A 20,097-nucleotide genomic window follows, 5' to 3' on the forward strand; every position below is an offset into this window, starting at 1 on the left:
TTTTTGTCTTCGATTCTCATTTAATTGTGATGATAGCTGCATAGCCTTTGTTTTTACCGTTGCATTTTGTTCTTAGACATTCTATAAGTTAGAGACTTGTCGTTTGTTAAATGTGGAGGGCGTCAAAGAATGAATCCACTATTGTGACTTTACCGGCTTACACCATCGCGGTGTTTGTGGTATTTAATAAAAGATTTCTCATTAGTTTCTTCTATCTTATAACATATTTTTTTTATTTTGTTGACATAGGGCTGCAAAGCTGGTCATAGTCATCGGCCCAGGCATTTGCTGGTCCGTGATTGGTGGACATCTTGTTTTGTTGACCCCGGTCGAGCTCATATTTTTATTCCTTGCAGTGAAATTACATGTCTGAATCTAAGTTCTTAAAGTCGATGAAATAGCAAAATTATTTTATCTCTCGTAGTGCATTATTACATCGTCATAGATAGGCACTTTATTCTGATTGGACAGAATTTGCATGGTTGCTGTTTTGATAGTTTATATACTAGCTCTCTCAATCTGTCGACAGATCACTCAACACAATGCTTCAGGTTTGTCCCATTCGTCGTCTCCAAAATAGCTCGTTTGGCTGCCACTAAGTCTAGATTTTCGCGCAGCGAATATATTACTTGGTTCTATCGATGGCTTTTCGTACTCGGGCAGAAGGCGTGTCGATTCTTGGTCACAACCGCTGACACATACGGCCGATGGCTCATAGTCACTCTTATCCCGGTCTTCAGGAAATCTGTAATCTAATTTTTCGAGGCTGCTATACTTCTGTAAAATCAAAGTTAAAGACTTGTTAATATCCATGATGTTACACTGCTAATATTTCTTTTATATTCTATTTTAGGAAATCACGTGACTTGACTAAACAGAATTGTAGTCTCCGTGAATAGGATTGATTTTCAGGACTTGAAAAATATGGTAAGTTTTTCTCAATCTGTCATTTTTTCAACACTGTAAATCAAAAAATTAATTGTTGGATGACTAAAGCCCCGTTTACACTGGCGATTTTTGCGGCGATTTTTGCTGCAATTTTTTTTTTTGCGATTTCGTCCATAATAAATAATGGTAAAGAATTTACTTGTAAAGTTTATTTCAGGATACCAAGATTTTCCTAGACGAATGTCTCTTTTGAAGGATGAGACAAAAGATTTCATATTTCCGAAAATTGCCACAAAAATCGCAGCAAAAATCGCCGCAAAAATCGCCGCAAAAATCGCCAATGTAAACGGGGCTTAAGGGGGATTCCCTTTTTTTATCTCATTACAATTAAAAAACATCAAATATACGATATAATAATCAGTGCATTCTTGAGCTGCATTTACACCGCGGTACCGTTTAAAAAGTCGTACGTTTATAGGCGTAAGAATAGAACTAGTCAAGTCTTGCACATTTGATTTCTGCAAAGAGTTGTCTTCGGTAGTCTCCAATCAATAGTACTATTTTGTCTTGTTGCAATGTTTTCCCATTCTAGACCACGTGTCATTCCCTAGAGTATCATTTCTGAACGGTTGCGCATGAGAAGACACATGAATATGGATACGACTCAAACAAAGAATCTTGTTCTCAAGAGAATGACACATGGTCCCGTCTGTAATGAGTAAACAAACACCTCGACTGATAAGGTCTATTTGCCAAATAAGCACTAATATGATTTTAGTTAATTTTAATCTATCAAACTTTACCTTTAAACCGCTAGATTTTCCTTGTTGGTTTTTATTTCGACTTAAAAGGTTTTTTTTCTTCTTTTCGCGATAAGAGGCAACAGGTTCATTCTCGTCGTAGGTATATGAGTATTCACACTCGTCCTCAAAGCGCACAACGGTAGGACGTCTACGTGGTAAAATCGGTGTAGATTCATGTAAATCCTCAGATGAACTAGAATAAGGTACAATAGTCCCGTGTCTAGATAAGCTCATATCAGAAATGTCTGTGCCTGAGTCATACAGGGTTGATGATCGACTCTCATGAGTTTGTTTTTCCAACTCATCTAGATCGACTGAAGAAGACTTATATAGATTTCCTTGACGTACAGAGAACTCATCTTTTGAAACGTCTCTCTGCTGAGTCCTTCTTCCTTCATCTTTTAAAGTTTGTTTTTCAATGATTTGTTGGTTGCCATTGGCAACTATGTTCACGTCATTCGGCGAAGGCCTAAAATCTCGTATGTAATGTAGCACTACGGGAGCATCAATATCTAAAAGTACTGAGTTTAAGTCCGGATTATTTTTAGCTTCAGGAGAGGAGGGATCAACATTGGGACTTAATATTTTCAAAGTGATTTTCTGTAACGAACCAGTCGAGTTCCTTCTCGTGGTACGTTCTCTATCATCACCTTCAAGCTCCTCTAGATGTGTCCCCTTTTGGTCCCTGGAAAACGAAGTTGGAATATCTCTGTTAACATGATAACTTTGCACCATATTATCTAATTGTCGAGTTTGATTTACTCGGACATTATGATTTTTGCCATTTGCAGCCTGATCATGACTTGGCATATCATTGCTACCGCCTTGATACGTATCTTCATGTCTGTTAGTTTGACTTCCTGTTAGAGACCCCTCCCTTTGTACAGCGGCATCAGCCTGAAAGGCATGCACGTATCTCCTCAAATTATTTTCACTCTCATCACTGCGCATGTCTATTAGGTCCCCTGAATCACGTGCTGACACAGTCCATGTGCTGCCAGCGTCCGTTTGTGTTGTTTGCGTTGCCATTGACAACAGAGAAAGTCGATCTTCAGTCTGAGTTTGAATTTCTTGAGTCGGAAATTCTTCGCCACAGTCAAAAAACTCCGAATCCGATTCTAGGTCAATGGATTCTTTGGAAGAGCGTAGGTCAGAGTTAGACGGATCTTTCTGGCCTCCTTTTAGTTTACTAGCTAATCGAACGACTCGCACGACAATGCCTACAATTGCACCAATTTTTCCACCTTTTGCTCCACCGCTGCCCATCGCCATAGACGCGGAGGCAGCACCAGCAATGTCAGGGGCACTCCCGTCTCCTCCCCCACTAGCAGATCTTTTCGCCTTTGCCGGTTCACCACCAAGGGATCCTGTCCCACTTGCAGTGCTGCCCCTTCGAGACGAGTCTCGTGAACTAGAAGCCGAGTTTCCACGCTTAGTAACTCTCATAATCAGGCGAACTAGTCTCATGGCGATTTGAAGAAGACCCTTAGACTTTTTCCCTGTTTGTTTTAAGCCTTGCTTTGCCTGGGAAGCAGCGGCGGACGCTCCTCCCGCAGCAGTAGGCGCTCCTTCCGTCACATTACTCGCCATGTCTGGTACTCCTGGCAGAGGTTCAGGTATCAAGCGCTCAGGGTCTTGACTTTCTTCTGTTTCACTCGCTTGTTTAGTTTTCTTTTCTCCTTTGACCGCAGTGTTCTCTGGTAACACCTCGTGTGTCGTAATCAAGCGCTCAGGGTCTTGATTACCTCGTGACTTAGACGTTTCTGTCCCCACTTTCTTTCTTCCCTTTTCAATATCTTGTTTTTCCTCACAAATATCTCCTATTTTTGATATATCCTGAAAACTTTGTTGTACGTTTTCTGCGGGATGTGCTTCATAAGGGAGGTCTCCTTCTGAATCTGTTTTTTCTTTTTGTTGTCGTTGTTTTGATATATCTGTCACAGACACTGTGTTTGTTTTTTCTTTGGTTTCTCTTTCCTGCCTTGCGACCTCATCCGGCGAGTGTTTCGTTGATGCCTGATGGACGTTCCGAGTCTTAGAACTTGTGTGAACTTCCTTGTTGCCTTGTTGGCTTGAACTCAAGCCACTCTTATCTCCAGTTACCTTAGCTTCTGATGTGTTGGGATTTCTCTTTACTCTAATTTCTCCTTGCTTATCATTATGGAGAGTTGTTTTGGCTTCTTGATTCAAATTGCCTGCAATAAAAGTAGCTTCTCTAGATACGGCAGTGCTTGCTTTGTCTACTCCAGATGCCTTAACAATTTCGTTATCTTTAAGCAGTCTTGTTTTTTCTATTGTATCTTTCTCAACTGATTTTGCTATGGCTTTTCCTTCCTTGTTTAAGTGTCCTGTTATAAAGTCCGCTTCCCTGTACAAACCGTGACCAACTTTCAATGCGCCAGTTGACGTTAATACCTGTTTTGTGCTGCCTTGTACAACATTGCTTGCACCAAGAGAATTTACTCTAACGAGTTCTGCAGCTTTTATACTGTCTTCTTTCACAACTTCCACTAACCCAGATGCTTCATTCTTAAGCTCAGTTCCGTCTTCCCCTAGTGTAAGTCCTCCAAGTACACTCTGATTGCATGTATTGTTTAATTGTTTTGATTTATTATCCGTAGGGGGTTCATTTGTACCTGTCATAGACTCGCCATCATTTTCATTTTCTGTCCCACAATCACCCGTTTTTCCTTCGAGATTTACACTTTCTTCTTTTTGCCCGTCTTCTTGGTCCTGTTGCCTTTTCTTTGTCACTTTTGAGGCAATCCTTGCTGCTATTATGGCTATTCCAATGACTTTGCGCAAAGCACTCTCGCGAGGCTCAACCTCAGCTTTAACATCTTGCTGAGAAATATCTTGGTTATTTTCATCTGTAACCACATCAATTTTGTCAACCGCGTCGTCCTTTTCCGAGGTTTCATCAACACCATTGGTTTCAGCCTCGATAGCATTTTGACCACCGTTATCATCATCGTCATCGTCTTCACTTTCGCTGTAGTCCCCTAGGCCTAATGTTCCCGCTTCGCCTTCAACTTCTTCTACTGCATCCATAACATCATCCATCACCTCGAAAACATCTTCAATCATCTCCATGGCTTCTCCTAGTCCCTCAAGCTGCGCAGCCTCTGCTTTCCGCTTTCCTTTTCTTTTATTAGTACCAAATAAGAACACCCCGATAGTAACCACGAACGAGAAGGAAGGAAAAAATGTCATTTTCCAACCAGCAAAGCCGAACATTCCTAACACATCTTTAATGAGACCCATCGATGAATCTATAACGGCTAGAAAAGTGACGATCTCGAACATAAACTTGTCAATGTAGTCTGCAAATTCCTCTACGATTTGTAGTAACTCCTCCGTTACCGTAGGCTGATTTGGGTCGTCTATTGGATTCTCGAGGTCTTCCATTGTGATTAAGTAAAAATCAAATAAGGTGAAAACGAAGCATTAAGGCTAAAAAATTAGAGGCTTGTGTGCCGAAGCGATTACATAGCGATGCATAAAACTCGAATGACGCTATGTGGTGCAAGAGACACTGTTGCATGCGTACAATAGTTTGATGTTGTCAAACAACCTGTCAAGCGGATTCAAAATATTCCAGTTATTAGGGTCGTCTTTAAATGAATTTTGTTCCTTTCCTCAGGAAGTAAAGTCTGAAAAAATTCGACAAAAATTTGTGGAATTTCAAATTTGATATAGCTCCCAGCTAAACTTGATCAGCGAGACGATTCACAAATTGTATAACGTTAACTATACTGAGCAAGCTTGTTGAAAATTTGTTGAGCATTCAATTTTTCTTTTCTTTTGCAAAGGAAACTGATCCAACGGAAGTGAAAAACGCGGCTGCATTGTTTAAACAATCATTCTATAATGAAAATATTCTATACTGTAAAATAATGGATCACTAATGATAACAATTATGAAAAAAAACAACGAATAAATATAGTCTTTATTTCCAAAGAGTAAAGCTTTGATTTAGAGTCACCAATACATTAATTATTCATTCGAGACCTGTTGCAATTCACGCGATACAAATGACGTAGGTTGATATAACCATGGCAACCGTTACCATGCAAAAACAATTTACCTGACTTTCTCCTTTTCAAGCCATCAAAAACTAAAAAGAGGAAGCTTGAACAGTTATTTTGTCGACCAGTTTTAGATTTTAAAAATGTAATTTTGCTAGGTAGCGTCATGGAAACCTTTTGTTATACAATATCCTATTTTTGTTTCGAAGGAAATTTCCAAACGTTTTAGATTTTTTATTTCATGAAAACAATTTTTATTTACAGGTCTTTATTTGATTGACAGAGGAATCCCAACTTCAACGTAGTTATCGTATCCAGTCCGATGAAAACACAGGGTTCCCAGGTTAAGAATGGAGAATGGAATGGACTAACGGCGATACATTGGCCATCTTGAATCGCAAGGTATTATGGGGTGTTCAGGGGGCAAATAAATCTTACAGTAATGACGTCAGTCGATTGATAGTAACAGCTCTTCACAAGAGAATACAAAGATAAATCAAGACGCCACATCCATCCCCTTTACATAACAGAAAAACAATCACACGAAACTCTAGATATTTTACGTCATCTTTGTTTTGTTTTGCCCCCTGGCAAGATGGCCGCCGTATCATCGAAGTAGTTCATAAACCCTTTAGTGCTAACAAATCTTTGGGAACCCTGTGCTTTCGACTCGGAACACAACGTGGCACATTAGATTCAAGTATAAAGACCCACATTAAGATTTATTTGGTAAGTTTTTATTTTCATTCGATTTATTCATGGTCAAGAGAATATTAAGTAATATTACTTCATATTCTCTTGTTCATGGTATGTACATTTTTTGTAAATGCGATTTAGAAAAATTACTATTTATCAGAACAAACTTATTTCATGGGATGTGTTGGCTAGGCAACCTTATCAAGAATATAAACTTATTAATATTTATTCAAAATATATGGAACATTTTCCTCCTTTTTAAAAATTATTTATTACCAGCGATAGAGGATGCTTCTCCCTTTTCTCTAGCTCCCGACCTCGATTAGAGGGTGCCAATGGGGTTAGTAGTTGACATAACAATTTGCCAAAAAAATAGAGTACAAACACTATAAGTGTGTAACATAAATATCACTAAATACTGCTGAATAATGCTATTCCTATTGTTTTCTATTGTTTAATTAGCACTATTTACTACTAAATAGTGCAAAGTGTTGCACACTTTTAGTGTTTGTACTCTAGTAGTTTACTGACAAAGAAATTAGTAGTTAACATTTAACTGATATTTTTTTATTTTGGTTGATATTATGGCCAGTGCTCTTGAAATAATTACAGTTACTAAGATTCGGCCAAAACGTTAGTAGTTATCTCACAATTGGGTTTCCCATTGGCACCCTCCAATTATTCCCGCGTCTTAATAAAGTTGATTCATTTCGTTTTCAATCATATTCACAAGTGTTTTGGTTCAAGTTTGTTTAGTACAGAAAGGTGTACTTAAGTTGCCACTGTCTTCTCATTATTTTGTTTCCCTTTTGTTCAGGATGTGATAAAGATGCGCTAGCAAGACTTTCTAACTCAGAAGATATCATCAGGAAGGTACTGGTATCATCTACCATTATCAAGTGATACGACTTATACTTTATATCGTCACCTCTGTCGTCTTCTCAGGATCGCGTTTGTTTTAGTTAATACATGTAGCATACCAAGTGATGTTCATTGATCGTCGTCATTCGTCTTCTTAAGGAAATTTATTTTATTATTAATTGGATGTGATTTCCTAATTGATGCTCATTTCATCATCATTATTAGCATTGTAACATCGTCGTTATTATCAACGTCTTCTCAGGAATTTTTACGCTGTCATGTATTGGCTATACCTTGATGGTGCTCATCATTCATCATCATCGCGTCTTTGTTGCCATCTTCTAGGGAAGTTGGTGTATTCCATCATCTTTTGGATCAGTGGTATACAAAGTGATTCCCGTCGTCATAACCACCATCATTGCGATTGCATGATATCCTCGTCACTGCATGGTATCATCATCACAGCTTTGCCTTCTTCATGTTATGAATGTGTTACATCAAGTGATACTCATTACCATCGTCGTTATTTCTTGTACAAGGATATATTAATCAAGTATCATCATCGTCAAGTATCATTGATATTCATCATCGTCAAAGGGATTTTTCTACCATTCTTTATCGGGAGTTTGCGGTGAGACAACAACCATCCAAGTAATCTAGGATTGATCACATCTAAACAAGTGCATCATCTACTAAATAAGAATATGTCATCATCAAGTCTGCAGTCAATCCTTATACTACCATCAATTTCTTCGTTGTCGTCTTGTGGCTTTTTTGGATCGCGTCATTACTGATCTGCGAAAATTTATTAGTGAGATATGAAAGTATGGTGTGTGTGATAATCATAATCGTCGTCGTGGGCTTTATTCTTGGAATTCATTGATTCGCAGTCCCGTCTTTTTAAAAATATACAGGAGTTACGTGATGGAAATTATGACTATCTTTATCACTATTATGATCTCCACCGTCAACATCGTCTTGGATTGTCATATTTCCTTTCAAAGTCCACTGAACTGAGGATGACACTGTGTCATAATAATACATCAGATAAAAACTACGTTATCATCAGCATCATCATCATCATCACTATTTTCGTCATCATCTTTCCTCTTTTTATTTTCGCTGAACTGCGTATAGATATCCACGTTGCTGAGGTCCAGATTCATTTGTAGGCTCATTGCGCCTGTTTTTTCCTCGATACCAGTAACCTCACGATAAAACGGCATGCTCATTGGACCCGTGTGCTTCATGGCACTACCCTTCGCACTACCCTTCGCATTGGGCACTCTGATTGGTGCAGTTGTCCCTTCACTGGTAAATTCACTCACAATGTCTTCTCCTTTCTCTATGTCTTCAGGATATTCATCATCATTGGCTTTTTGTTCTTGAAAATCAGATCGCGTGCATACCGTCCACCAGTGGTCCTGCAACGAAAACGCCGCGAAAGTGAAGAAATAGAAAAGGCGCGCGCGTGCTGTGTGCAGATATAAAGCACGCGGGGATTGACAGAACACGAGATAAGTGTTAGGAGATACACGACACGTAGCGGAGTACTTTCTGACACTTCTCGAGTGTTCTGCCAATCCCAAGTGCTTTATAACTCCATACAGCACAGCAAGCAAGTTTTTTATTTCTTTTATAAAATGCAAAGGGCGCGTGCGTGCTGTGTGCTGTGTGCTCTCATAAAGCACGCGCTCCCAACCAATCAGAATGCGAGATTTATAACAGTTATTTCATAAATTGATTTACGCGGCTTTTGACTTTAAAATTATACTGGAAACTGTCGTCTCTTCAAACGTTTTCATCTCTTTTGAATCATCAATTTATCAACGAGTGATGTCATCGTTCTCATCAACTTTCGTAAAGAAAGTATTTTTGAAATAGATTCTCTGGTTGATGACACTTTTCTGTCATTTCAATCATAGATATATAGACCCCTTGCAGCACGTCGGAATGCAGCTCAATTTGGAGGACATAAGAATAGGTTTCCAATTCTCTTGAGATTGAACTAGTTTTTTTCCCCTCCAAATTGAGCTCCTTTGACGTCACATGCAAATGGTCTATCCAGAAGTGATATTACTGTACAATTTTGTTGTAGAAAAAGAATCTCGGCTTGTTTACTATAAAGGGATAGTATTAACTTACACATAGGGCGATATCCCATCCTGAGCCCATGGTATTATCAGCGGTAATATTGGTTCGTGATTTTATAGCTCCTTCATGACATACATACAACTGAAATCCAAATAAAGAAAGGTAATTGAGATGAGTGAGGTAAAATGGCTTTAAGCTAGAGCACGCGATTCTTTCAACCAATCAAAGCACAGGAATTTGCCTTTGCAATCGCTGTCAAAGAACTCAAGATACCTGGTCGTTAGGTCCTGTGGAAAGGTGAGAAACGTGTCCCTGTTCTATCCATTCTGTTCCTTCTGGATATACATCTGATATATTGATCCGGTACCACAGTGTGCCTGCAGACAGATATTGTTTCGTGGTCAGTCAAGCGAATTCGGGATAGGTCTATTCATAGGCCTTTTCTAAGTTAGGACTAAGACAAAATATTTGGTTTCTAGGTTAGGTATAAACAAACGATTAATAGTTGTATGCAGCCTTCACTGAAACCAAGATGCACTTTCTCTGAGTCCTATGCATGCGAATCGAACCCTAAAGGTTTTAAAACACCGTGATTTTTTTCACCGCTTTTTTTCTCACCTTTCAGTTTTACCTAAATTGGGCTCCCTGTGTCTAAAACAATGGGAGCTTCGCTTTTAAGCAGTGCCTAAATTCATATATCAGAGACCTGCCTTACCTTCCTTGTCTCTTGCCCACACTGATGAAGCCCCAGCAGAAACTTGTACAAGATAAGGCGGTCTATCCGCAATATGAAACCAGCAACTTCCTGGAAAACAGTAGCCAAATATATAGATTAATAATCAGTTGGAGCGATTGCTTTTCTTCTTAATATGCCAGGCGAATGGTTTCAGACGTCCAATATTCTGCATAAAATTAACAACAGCTAAGGGGAATGAAACAATTGCTGTTTTAACAGGGCCGCCTGCCCGCAATTATCATTTTGTCTTAGTTGTTGAACTGTAATTTAAAGTTAATTTATATAAGATAAATCAAAGCTAAACATGACTCGAGTACTAACAAAAAAGGAGTTAACCGTGATGTAAGATATAAGCAGGTATATCGAATCATTCGAACCTGTTTTTTCGTTATCAGCAAAACCTGCTCTAAAGTAAGATGTACCATCTTCAGCCACACCCCAAACACGACCTTCACCACCGACTGATATGCTCCGAAACGGAACATCTGCGATGATGTGCTGCCAGGAATGTCCCTAAGGATATAAAAATGTTAGTTGAGAAAACTGGAGTGGATTACTCGAGGAGGAGAGGTGCGGGAGAACCCGCCACTACTAGAGAGAAATCGTGTAACCCCTTGGCCGGATCCATGGAGTACCGAAATAACGATTAAAGGAATGCACGGCTAAGCAAGGTAGGTTATTGTGCGTTGCTAAACTGAGACGATGACTACTAGGAAAAGGGTAGACGAGTATCGTAGAGTATTACAGCAGCAGCGTACAACTTGTCTTGACTGATGGCGCCGTAAAACTCGACCGTCCCAAGGCATGGAGACACCCACACTAAGAACATACGCACCCCCAAAAATACAACCGCACGGTCTAAACTGAGTTGTACGATATACATTTCTAGGCTATGAATACCTGAGGACACGCTTTTGTTACTCCATGTCTGTACAACACATCTCCTTGACTCCCAACCACCCACATAGAGATCTCTTCATCATCTGACACGACGTCATCGATCTGTACAGACACATCGCGTAGTTTGACTGTAGGCTGTATTAGCAGCCAGGGTCCTGTTGTAGTCAGCTTGCAACGTCTAGAAGTAGAATGATAAAGAAACGCATTTATAGGAATTGGGTGCACATAGTCCATTGCGTACAAGTTAAAAAACTACTGTATTTTGAAGAACTTCCTCAGGCCTATATGAGACATGTTCATCGGTTCCACTTAAAGATCTTTTTTTCCATAAAAGAACGTCCGCTATGAGTACTCCGCAGAATGCCTATCCTTTTAAGTACGAATGCGCTAATATTATTGACTTGCAAACGAAATAGTTTTCACTTAAACTGTTTCTAGGGGTGCCTTACAAACAGGTTATTGGAGTAGATTCGTGATACCAGTTGCGCTACAAAAGTATATGACAACAAACCTTCTCCATCGACGTCTGCGAACGTAGTCATTCCAGTTTTTCTCGGCGTGGTAATGCCTGAAAGAGAAATGTAACTTCGAAATTGCTCATAAAAGCAAACGTTGGCGTAGAGTGAAGCCTTGAATGTGCTACTCTACATGCCATGGGATGTAAATGGTGCGTAGAGAAAAGATACTACAGTCTCGACATCATATGCCAGGTGTGTCAAGTTAAGTTGGAAATATTAATTAAGCTTTGGCTGTTGTATCAAAGCGTGGGACAGTAACGACAGAGCTACAATCTTTTTGCAAATAAAATGTGCCCCTTAGTATTCTGGAGGACCATCCCCCCTCTCCCCCCGTAGCAATGTTGTCTCGTATGCATTTTACCAGCCAACCGCTTCACAGTGTAGAAAACTTCCTTGACCAACATTGCTAGGGGGAAAGTGGCACATTATTCTTGCAGAAGATTGTAGGCTCCAACTAGGTGAAAGCTTTCGATGCACACTGAAGAAAACCAACAAACAACTCTAAGTACTCACATACGACACCGAACCCGGGATTTGGACGCAGGTGCGGCGCACCCCAACCATGTTTCCTGGGTTATAGTTAATACTGCTAGCACAGGGGTGCTTACCATTTCAACCAATCCATCCGGTTGGAAATTCATTTGCTAGTGGTAAGAAAAGAGCGGGAAACTTTGACTTTTGAAAAATGGCACACGCGTCTACCGGAAGAACCGAAAAGAGCGGGAAAAGTGGATTGCCTCAATCGAAGACCGAGTTTTCCGGAACTTTCCGATTGGAATGACACAAACCATTTGTTTTTCCTACCGCATTTTCCGGATAAATGGAAAGCGCACCATAACTCCATCCACAGGCATGCTTAACTGAAGGGCCTAGCTGAATTAAGTTGGAAAATAAGCTGAAATAAGTTCTCACCTTGGAAAGTCCACAGCATACTGCCAGCCTTGATTATCTGTGGTCCCTGGTCGTGTATCAATCTGCCAATTGCCCATCCACTGCCATTGACTTGAGGGCAGCAGGAAGCCTTCTTTCGTTCGCTCGTACACTCCACTCTTATCGCTCCATACATAGCGGTCACTTGGGAGTCGCCTGTGTTTGTATGGAAAACAATGCACATCAGTAAGCACAAACAACACAGTAATTTATAGCACTAGAAATAGAAAAAAAAACCATGATCACTGCATTGAGCCCATCAATTAGCCGTTCCGAGGACGAGAAAAAAAAACTGGGTCGAGTTGGTATGACTGCATTGTGGGATCGTTTTAGGGGACGGAATAGACGCCATCTTGGAAACAGTCTCACAATGCACAAAGCTGGTTCTCACCTGTCAGAGAAGCCCTCGACTGGATTCCATCGTTGATTCTCGTAGATAAAATGCACATCGTAATCCTCTTGTTTATGAATACCAATGGAGCTGCTAAGAAACCCGTCGAAAACACCGCCACCATATCCACCAGTGTAGACGTATGGGTTCCCATCGAAACCAATCCCCCAAACCACTCCCCCTGTGCCAGCCTGAACGACACTCAAATGGCCTCCAATTTGGCGCCAAAATCTGTGCGACTGCGCACATCCTTCTAGACCCAGACTCTCGCTAACAAAAACGTCTCCACACGACGAAGTGGCCCAGAGGGCCTTAGATGGTACAGTGCCTTGAATACCATGGGCTTGCATGGACGCTGAAGAAAGGGTCGTCAGCCAGTCATTGAGTTCTTTCTCGTTAGGGAATGAAATAAGAAGGGGATTGTGCACAAGTGTTCTTGACGAGGTAAATACCGCCATGCAGTTGTGACGAGCCATTTTATGTATTATACTAACACATGTGATTTCTGAAAAGGGGATACGCAGTTCTCCATAACTTAGATAAGGCGCACTCTTCTCGTAGTAACAGATCAATTCGCCGTCCTTGTTGTTTTTTTCTTGGTTCAATTTTATAACGCTATCAGACCATAAGTTAAACTGGGTGTCCATGAGTATCTGACATCGGGCTTTCTTGGACCATGTTCCCTGACAGAACAACAAAAGAACCTCGTTATCTAATCCAGACGGTACAATTTTCAACAAGTATTAATTCTAACAGGATATTCTATGACTAGTTATGGCGCTTCCTGATCACACGCGCGAAATCGTGCAATTTTCTGTCTCGACAAAATAAGGTTTTGGTGGACGTCAATCAAAGTGTTTCCATGACATTGTCGGAAAAGACAAAGTTTTCTTAGCGCTATCCGACGGATAAACCCTTATCCATTGGATAAGTCGATGCTGTTATTTAATAAATTTATCCACTGGATAAGATTTATCGGTCGGATAGCGCTATCCACCCTTCGTAACACCGCGCCCAGGTAAATGAATCAAGTAAGAAGTAAAGTAATACCAAAACATTTCCCAGGCTAAAAATAGATCAAAATCACGTGGTTCAGATTGTTTTTAGAGATACCTGTGAAATAGCTTCCTCGTAGGCACCAAACGCGTTCACCTGCTGTTGATCACGTAAGCGCAACCTTCGCAGAATATCCTTTCTCCAGGATGTATCACGGTCGTCAAGGGTACTCAGACTCATGCTAGTGAACGCTGACAGGAGCCCGCGATGGTTGTCGTTGAAGAAAGTAGCATCCACGTCACAAGCTCCGCTGTTAATCCACGTGAGAAACTCGACGTAACGTGGCAACGACGTGTTGTCATGATTACGAGGAGCGCCGTCATCTGAATCTGAAATCAAGAATGGTTGACTCTCTCCGTGATTATAAGTGCAATGGTGCAATTTCGTTACAGTGACGCGATTCAATGCTTTTCTTATGGAGCGTTTTCACTCGCATGAGGAGGCAGCCATATTGGTGTACCAAACAATAGAAACTTTCTGCACTTTTTTTGCATAAAAATAGAGTTCAATTCCCAGAGGATAGAAAATGTACTGTTTTGGTACACTAACTTGGCCGCTGTGACGTCACGTGAAAACGCTCTATGGACCCCTTGCATGCGACGTCAAAGCAGCTCAATTTGAAGGACAAAACGAAAGAACTGTTATGTCCTCAAAATTGCGCTCTATTCCGACGTACTGCAAGGGGTCTATCATGATTCATGAAAAAATAGATTTGAATGAGAAGCAGGCATAAGATTCCTATAAGAGTGCTTGTCCCACACTGTAATATAACAGCCATCACCTACCTTCAGTATTAGAGCTCTTGAGCCGAGACCCGTGTATGTCGCTGAGCGATCTGCCAGTACGTAGCGCCCTCCATTGCCGACCACACATCTCGTCTTGTGTAACATCGGTCCTGAAGTAGATGTGATCACCACACGTACTCAACCCAAACACCTGTAATATATAACAACACATGGAGTACTTTACTTTATCAAGATATCAATATTGATGCCAGGACATCCTGGAGAAGCAAGTGTTTATATAAACATTGGTTCAACGTTTGATAATGGACTATGAAAGTTGCCATGCTGCCTGCATTGTCGCCTCTATAGTTTTGTTTTGGAGAAGAAGAGTAGTGAACAGAAGGGAAGACAGGCGTATGGAAGAGTTCCTATCCCAGCTCAAATCTCATACGATCACCGACTTACATTTGGAAGGTCAATAATTATATCAATACAACAACAGAAATGGCTCTATAAAGCTGTTAATTTGTGACGTATTTTAGGGTCTAACTGCTCACAAAAACCGCTAAAATAAGCGAAAATTTTCCCCAAGGTTTAACCTTCACCTGAAACAATTAGAACTTTGCACAATAGATCCTACTGTGAAGAAAAAGTAAGAAAAATCTTTATAGCAATATGCTTATAAGCAACAGATTTTCGTTTTGGACCAGGAAGTCGTTTTTTTATACGAGTGGCGTCACACTCAAAAGCTCTATTATATCATTACTTGATCATTTGGACCAACAGACAGCAGAAGGAACCGACCAACCATCTGAATCCAACTTGTTCCAGTAACTTCTTTTATACTTGCATTCACTTGACTAGTGTTTACTCCTTTTCTAAACCAAACCTATGAGTTAATTGCATTAAATTTTAGCTCCAATTGTTAAAGAAATAGAACACGCGCATGCGTGCTTTGTACAGTTATAAGAGCATGCAGGGGTTGGTAGAACATGAGAGAAGTGTTAGGAGAAACGCGACACGTAGCAGAGTGCTTCTTAACACTTCTCTAGTGTCTTGTTAACTTTAGTAATGACACCACTAACCTGCTCATCTTTTGTTAATGCCCAAACACCATTTACTCCAACAGAAACTTGTAGCAACTGACAGATCTCATTGTTTGGTGATAAGGAAGGTGGGTTTACTTCTACCCATTGTGTCCCTATCAGAATAAATAGATAAAAAATAAAAAATTAGATTAAGCAGCGGCAACTCAGAGACTACAGAGCAGCCTCTCATCCACTGAAATCTAATTGAACATTAGACTGAATATAGGGGAACCTGAAAAAAAAACCTTGAATCAAAAGTTAGAGAGAACTAACAACCAACTTTACTCAGATATAATGCGGATTCTGTAGATTAAACCTGGGTTTCATTCGTGAGAGGCTCGAGCACTCTCACTACGCAACCCATGCTTCCCAACGATTAAAACGTTTAACTAGTTACAGCCATTCTCAATCACACGCACACTCTAACAATTTTTTCCTGTCATAACGAAGAAGGTTTTGGTGGACGTCAATCACATGGGGTTTCCATAACATTGTCGGGAAACACAAAGCTATGAGGGCACATGCCTATGGAATGTCATGGAAGTGCCTTGATTGACATCCACCAAAACCTACTTTGTTGCAACAGAAACTAGAGGGCACTAGACAGCACTAGAGGGTGCTAGGGGGCGCGTATGATTGAGAGTAAAACAATAATGATTCATTATGAGATTTATTGAATTATCAGTTTATCATGGTACTAATCCAAAAATTAACAATAGATCTATAGGTTATACCTGTAGGTTGATAGTAGGTCACACCAATGCGAACAACAGCTATGCCCTCCCAAGACACTCCCCACAGCACCCCCGTTCTACTGACTGATATCTGAGTAATCGTAACACCGGGTGGTGGCACATCCACCCATTTTTCACCCTCTGGGTTCTTGTCTGTGATTCCAGCCCGAAAAATGACCTGTTAAGAAGGGTGTTAAGACGCATGAGAAACCACTGAAGGTAATGTTTCAATACTCTTTTTTTTCTAATAAGAAGCATGTTAATGAGCCTTGCTCATGCAGCAAACGTGTTGACTTGAACAATAGATTTTCCTACATGTAGCGTCACATTCAAGAGCTTAAGAATAAAATAATTTATGTGGCTTACACAAAGGTTTTTATTCTAATTCAATAAACATGACTGTCACACAAGTAAGGTCCATAGATTAATAAGAGTGCTTTCCTATGGCATTACCTGACCATGAAAGGTGACCGCCCACACGGACAGGTGGCCAGGTTTTTGTCCAGGAATCATTGTACCACCAATGGCAATGTCTTGGAAAGGTTGTTTGACAGGGTCATCACTTAGACCTTCAATCTATATTGCAAAACAATTCATGTGATAATGAAGCATCTTAAGATGTTTAACTAAGGTGAGAAGATGTAATCCTTGGAAAATTAAAGCAAGCAATATAAAACTCCACATTGGACATAAAGAGCATGAGAAAAGAAAACTTTTTTCAGGTCCCCTAACAGCTACCTAGGCCCGGTTGTACAAAGAGTGGATAGCGCTACCCATGGAATAAATCCTTATACAGTGGACATACTGTAATGATGCTGTCATCCAAGTCCAAGTTTATCCACTTGATAAGAATCTATCTAATGGATATACACCGATTGAATCAAAATATGGCAACCAATTCAAATAGTTATTGTTCTGCACTGTCTAGCGACTGACTAGCCTTGTGTTCGCATGGAAACATAAAAGTGTTTCCACCAGTATGAGAGGCTTAAAATTTCGATTTGACCTAGAATTTTGACAACAACAACAACAACAACTTTATTTGTACAACTCTTATAGGATTTACAACATTTGTTTTTATGTATACAATATAGATAATTTAATAAATCTAAATAGTATAAACGCAGTTATTTATAGTATATATACTAAGGCAGATAAATGAAAAGAGGGTACAGATTGTCTGTAATAACCACCTGTAAAAGCTATAATCTAGTATTTAAGTTCTGCACTCCTTACCAACAACCATCGATCATATCCATCAAATTTGTAATATCTTGACCAGCATCTTCTCCTCACACAGGATAACTGACCCTTCTCTGCATAATAAGTACGGGGGAAGTCAATGGCATATTGCCATCCCTTAGACAAAAGAAATTGAAATTAACAGGATGGACTAAATTAATAGTAGAATAGATAACCAACTTACCTATAGAGAAAAAATATCGCATTCATATACATTTCATATTCCGGCTGCGTTACCAGCGTGGTTGGTCCTTGTGGTGTAGTGGTACACACATCGGACTAGAATACCAAAGACGTGGGTTCGATTCCCGCCAAGGGCATTCGATATTTTTCTCTTATTCTCTATTTCATTACTCACAGTGAACGCATAATTTATTACTGCTATACTAGTAGAATAGGATCCTTGATCTTTTAAGCTTCAATATTGTTTTAGAGCCACTTCATCTAGGAATCAAGGGCTCTGGAAGTTTGATAAATTGAAAACCTGCCTATTCTGGACTTGTCATGTTCACACAAACATGAAAAGTGCTAGAGTACTGCACATTAAAACATTGAGAAAGATTCTTTTCTGAAGACTGCAAAATCTGCATAAAAAAATCAATCCCATCAAAGATGTACATCCAACAAACTTAACTGATATCATATATGATGCTCAGCCCAAGAATCAAACCAAGCAACCCCAAGCATGAACTACACAGAGGTGAGAGACAGTGCCATAGCCGCGCATGCAACCTAAGTTTCCCTTTAAAGCACCTATTACCCTTCTGATAATATTTACAGTATTGATTCCACATAGGGTAAAATATTAAATAGCCCAGAAAAAAAATTATAGTTTGAGTGTGACTTCTTGAAGTTAAAAGTTTTTCTATGACTTATGCTAATGCTGTAACATATGAGGAGGCATTTATGGTTATTTGTTGTTCCTTGTAATTCAAAACACTGGCTTCTATGTGAAAACTAACTTGCAATAATTTCTATAAGAGCAATGGGAAAAAAATGACGTATTTCAAATTTTATTTATGTGTGCCAGTAATGTTTTGTATATTGAATGATTACTCCTCATACGTCACAGCATTAGCATATGACATAGAAAAACCTTTATAACTCCAAGAAGCGGCACTCAAACTATACTTTTTTTTGGGGTTATTCCACATGATACCCCATGTAGAATCAATACTGTGAATATTGTCAGAAGGGTGTTAGACACTTTAATCTAGCATATTTTTGTAGGTTGGATCAATATTATGTAGTAAATACATGTCAACAACCTTGTTTTTATATATTTATTTTGAGCTTTTGGGCTTGGCTTTGGCAAGAAGACCCAGATTAAAACATCCATGTTGCAATTCCTTCATACTGTACCTCAATGTCACCAGGAACCTTTCTGTTGATGTACCAATCACTCTCCCATGTCCAGTACATTGATGGCAACATGAATCCTGATTGAGGAAGATCTTGTTTGCCATCTTTACTGCTAAAATGATATCGATCACTACGGAACATCTAGACAAACAAACAAACATTTTTTTAGAATTAATGATACAATTAAAATGGTATGTGTTTGGTGGGTTGGTGGATCTTCAAATCGTGACAGCTATTTTGGGGGAGGGAGTAGAAGGCATGAGAAATTATATTAATATATTATAACTGTTGACATTTTGACAAATAATGATTGAATACATAGCTAGCACATATATAGCTATAGGTTAAGTCATTAGTCATTGTCATAAGTGAGCAGAAAAATAAGGAAGTATGAAAGATTTTGTAAAATAATGCATAAAAGTACACAATAAACAGAGACGGCTTTGCTCCACTCAAGGCCCACAGCCAGACTAACTTTATTCCCGAGAAAAGCCTACACTAGTTACAAGTCTCCTCAGCTGATCAGCTGATACACCACAGATTTTAACTATAGAACATAATTTCATTTTCATTTTATGCTTTCCCATTTCACACTTCTTGTGAACAAGAATTATTTGGAATCATATCCACCTTTGTCTGTCTTTGTCAGTAAAGAAAGAAATAGCGCTGAAGGAGCTAGATATGACAAATGATCTGAAATGGGAAATTGCTGCTTAAAAAGTCCGAATCTCTACTGAATCTTTATTTGAACTTCCTTACCGACTTTACTGACCACCCATTCATTAATCCCCATCTCTGATTTTCCCACGTTTCCACTCGAGCCCTGATTGGCACCTGAGTAGCATGAACGTATAAGCAAGGTTGCTGGTTTGCATTGATTGCCCAGGCACAGCTACTAACAGCAGATATTCTCTTAAAACAGTTCCTTGATTTGAGCTCAGGAGTCGATACTTCTTTCCATGAGTTATCGCGCAGATTAACGATGAAGGAACGGCCATCTCGATCGATCAACCAAAGATGTGGAGCTTCCATTTCTTTTCCTTCA

At 39.7% G+C, this 20,097-nt stretch overlaps 2 protein-coding genes across 2 annotated transcripts; both read right to left on the reverse strand.

Moving 5' to 3' along the window:
* Positions 1–148: 148 nt before the first annotated feature.
* Positions 149–5,174, reverse strand: LOC116298424 (uncharacterized). The gene is made up of 2 exons (XM_031706902.2): positions 1,692–5,174; positions 149–777 (listed from the first exon to the last, which is right to left on the reverse strand). Exons 1-2 carry the CDS (start codon positions 5,097–5,099, stop codon positions 535–537), a joined length of 3,651 nt encoding a protein of 1,216 aa, XP_031562762.2. The 5' UTR covers positions 5,100–5,174; the 3' UTR covers positions 149–534.
* Positions 5,175–6,670: 1,496 nt separating this feature from the next.
* On the reverse strand, positions 6,671–20,084 carry LOC116298425 (tectonin beta-propeller repeat-containing protein 1). Its single transcript, XM_089031729.1, has 17 exons — positions 19,812–20,084; positions 19,053–19,193; positions 17,685–17,807; positions 16,902–17,024; positions 16,449–16,626; positions 15,712–15,827; positions 15,393–15,515; positions 14,687–14,837; positions 13,959–14,230; positions 12,846–13,528; positions 12,437–12,610; positions 11,518–11,574; positions 11,007–11,184; positions 10,484–10,619; positions 10,086–10,175; positions 9,644–9,747; positions 6,671–9,511 (listed from the first exon to the last, which is right to left on the reverse strand). Exons 1-17 carry the CDS (start codon positions 20,082–20,084, stop codon positions 9,413–9,415), a joined length of 3,021 nt encoding a protein of 1,006 aa, XP_088887855.1. The 3' UTR covers positions 6,671–9,412.
* Between the last annotated feature and the right edge of the window lie 13 nt (positions 20,085–20,097).

The sequence above is a fragment of the Actinia tenebrosa genome, unplaced genomic scaffold, assembly GCF_029948245.1.
Source record: "Actinia tenebrosa isolate PJP-AT-01 unplaced genomic scaffold, QUT_ActTen_1.0 PGA_scaffold17__23_contigs__length_9995812, whole genome shotgun sequence".
Classification (NCBI taxonomy): domain Eukaryota; kingdom Metazoa; phylum Cnidaria; class Anthozoa; order Actiniaria; family Actiniidae; genus Actinia; species Actinia tenebrosa.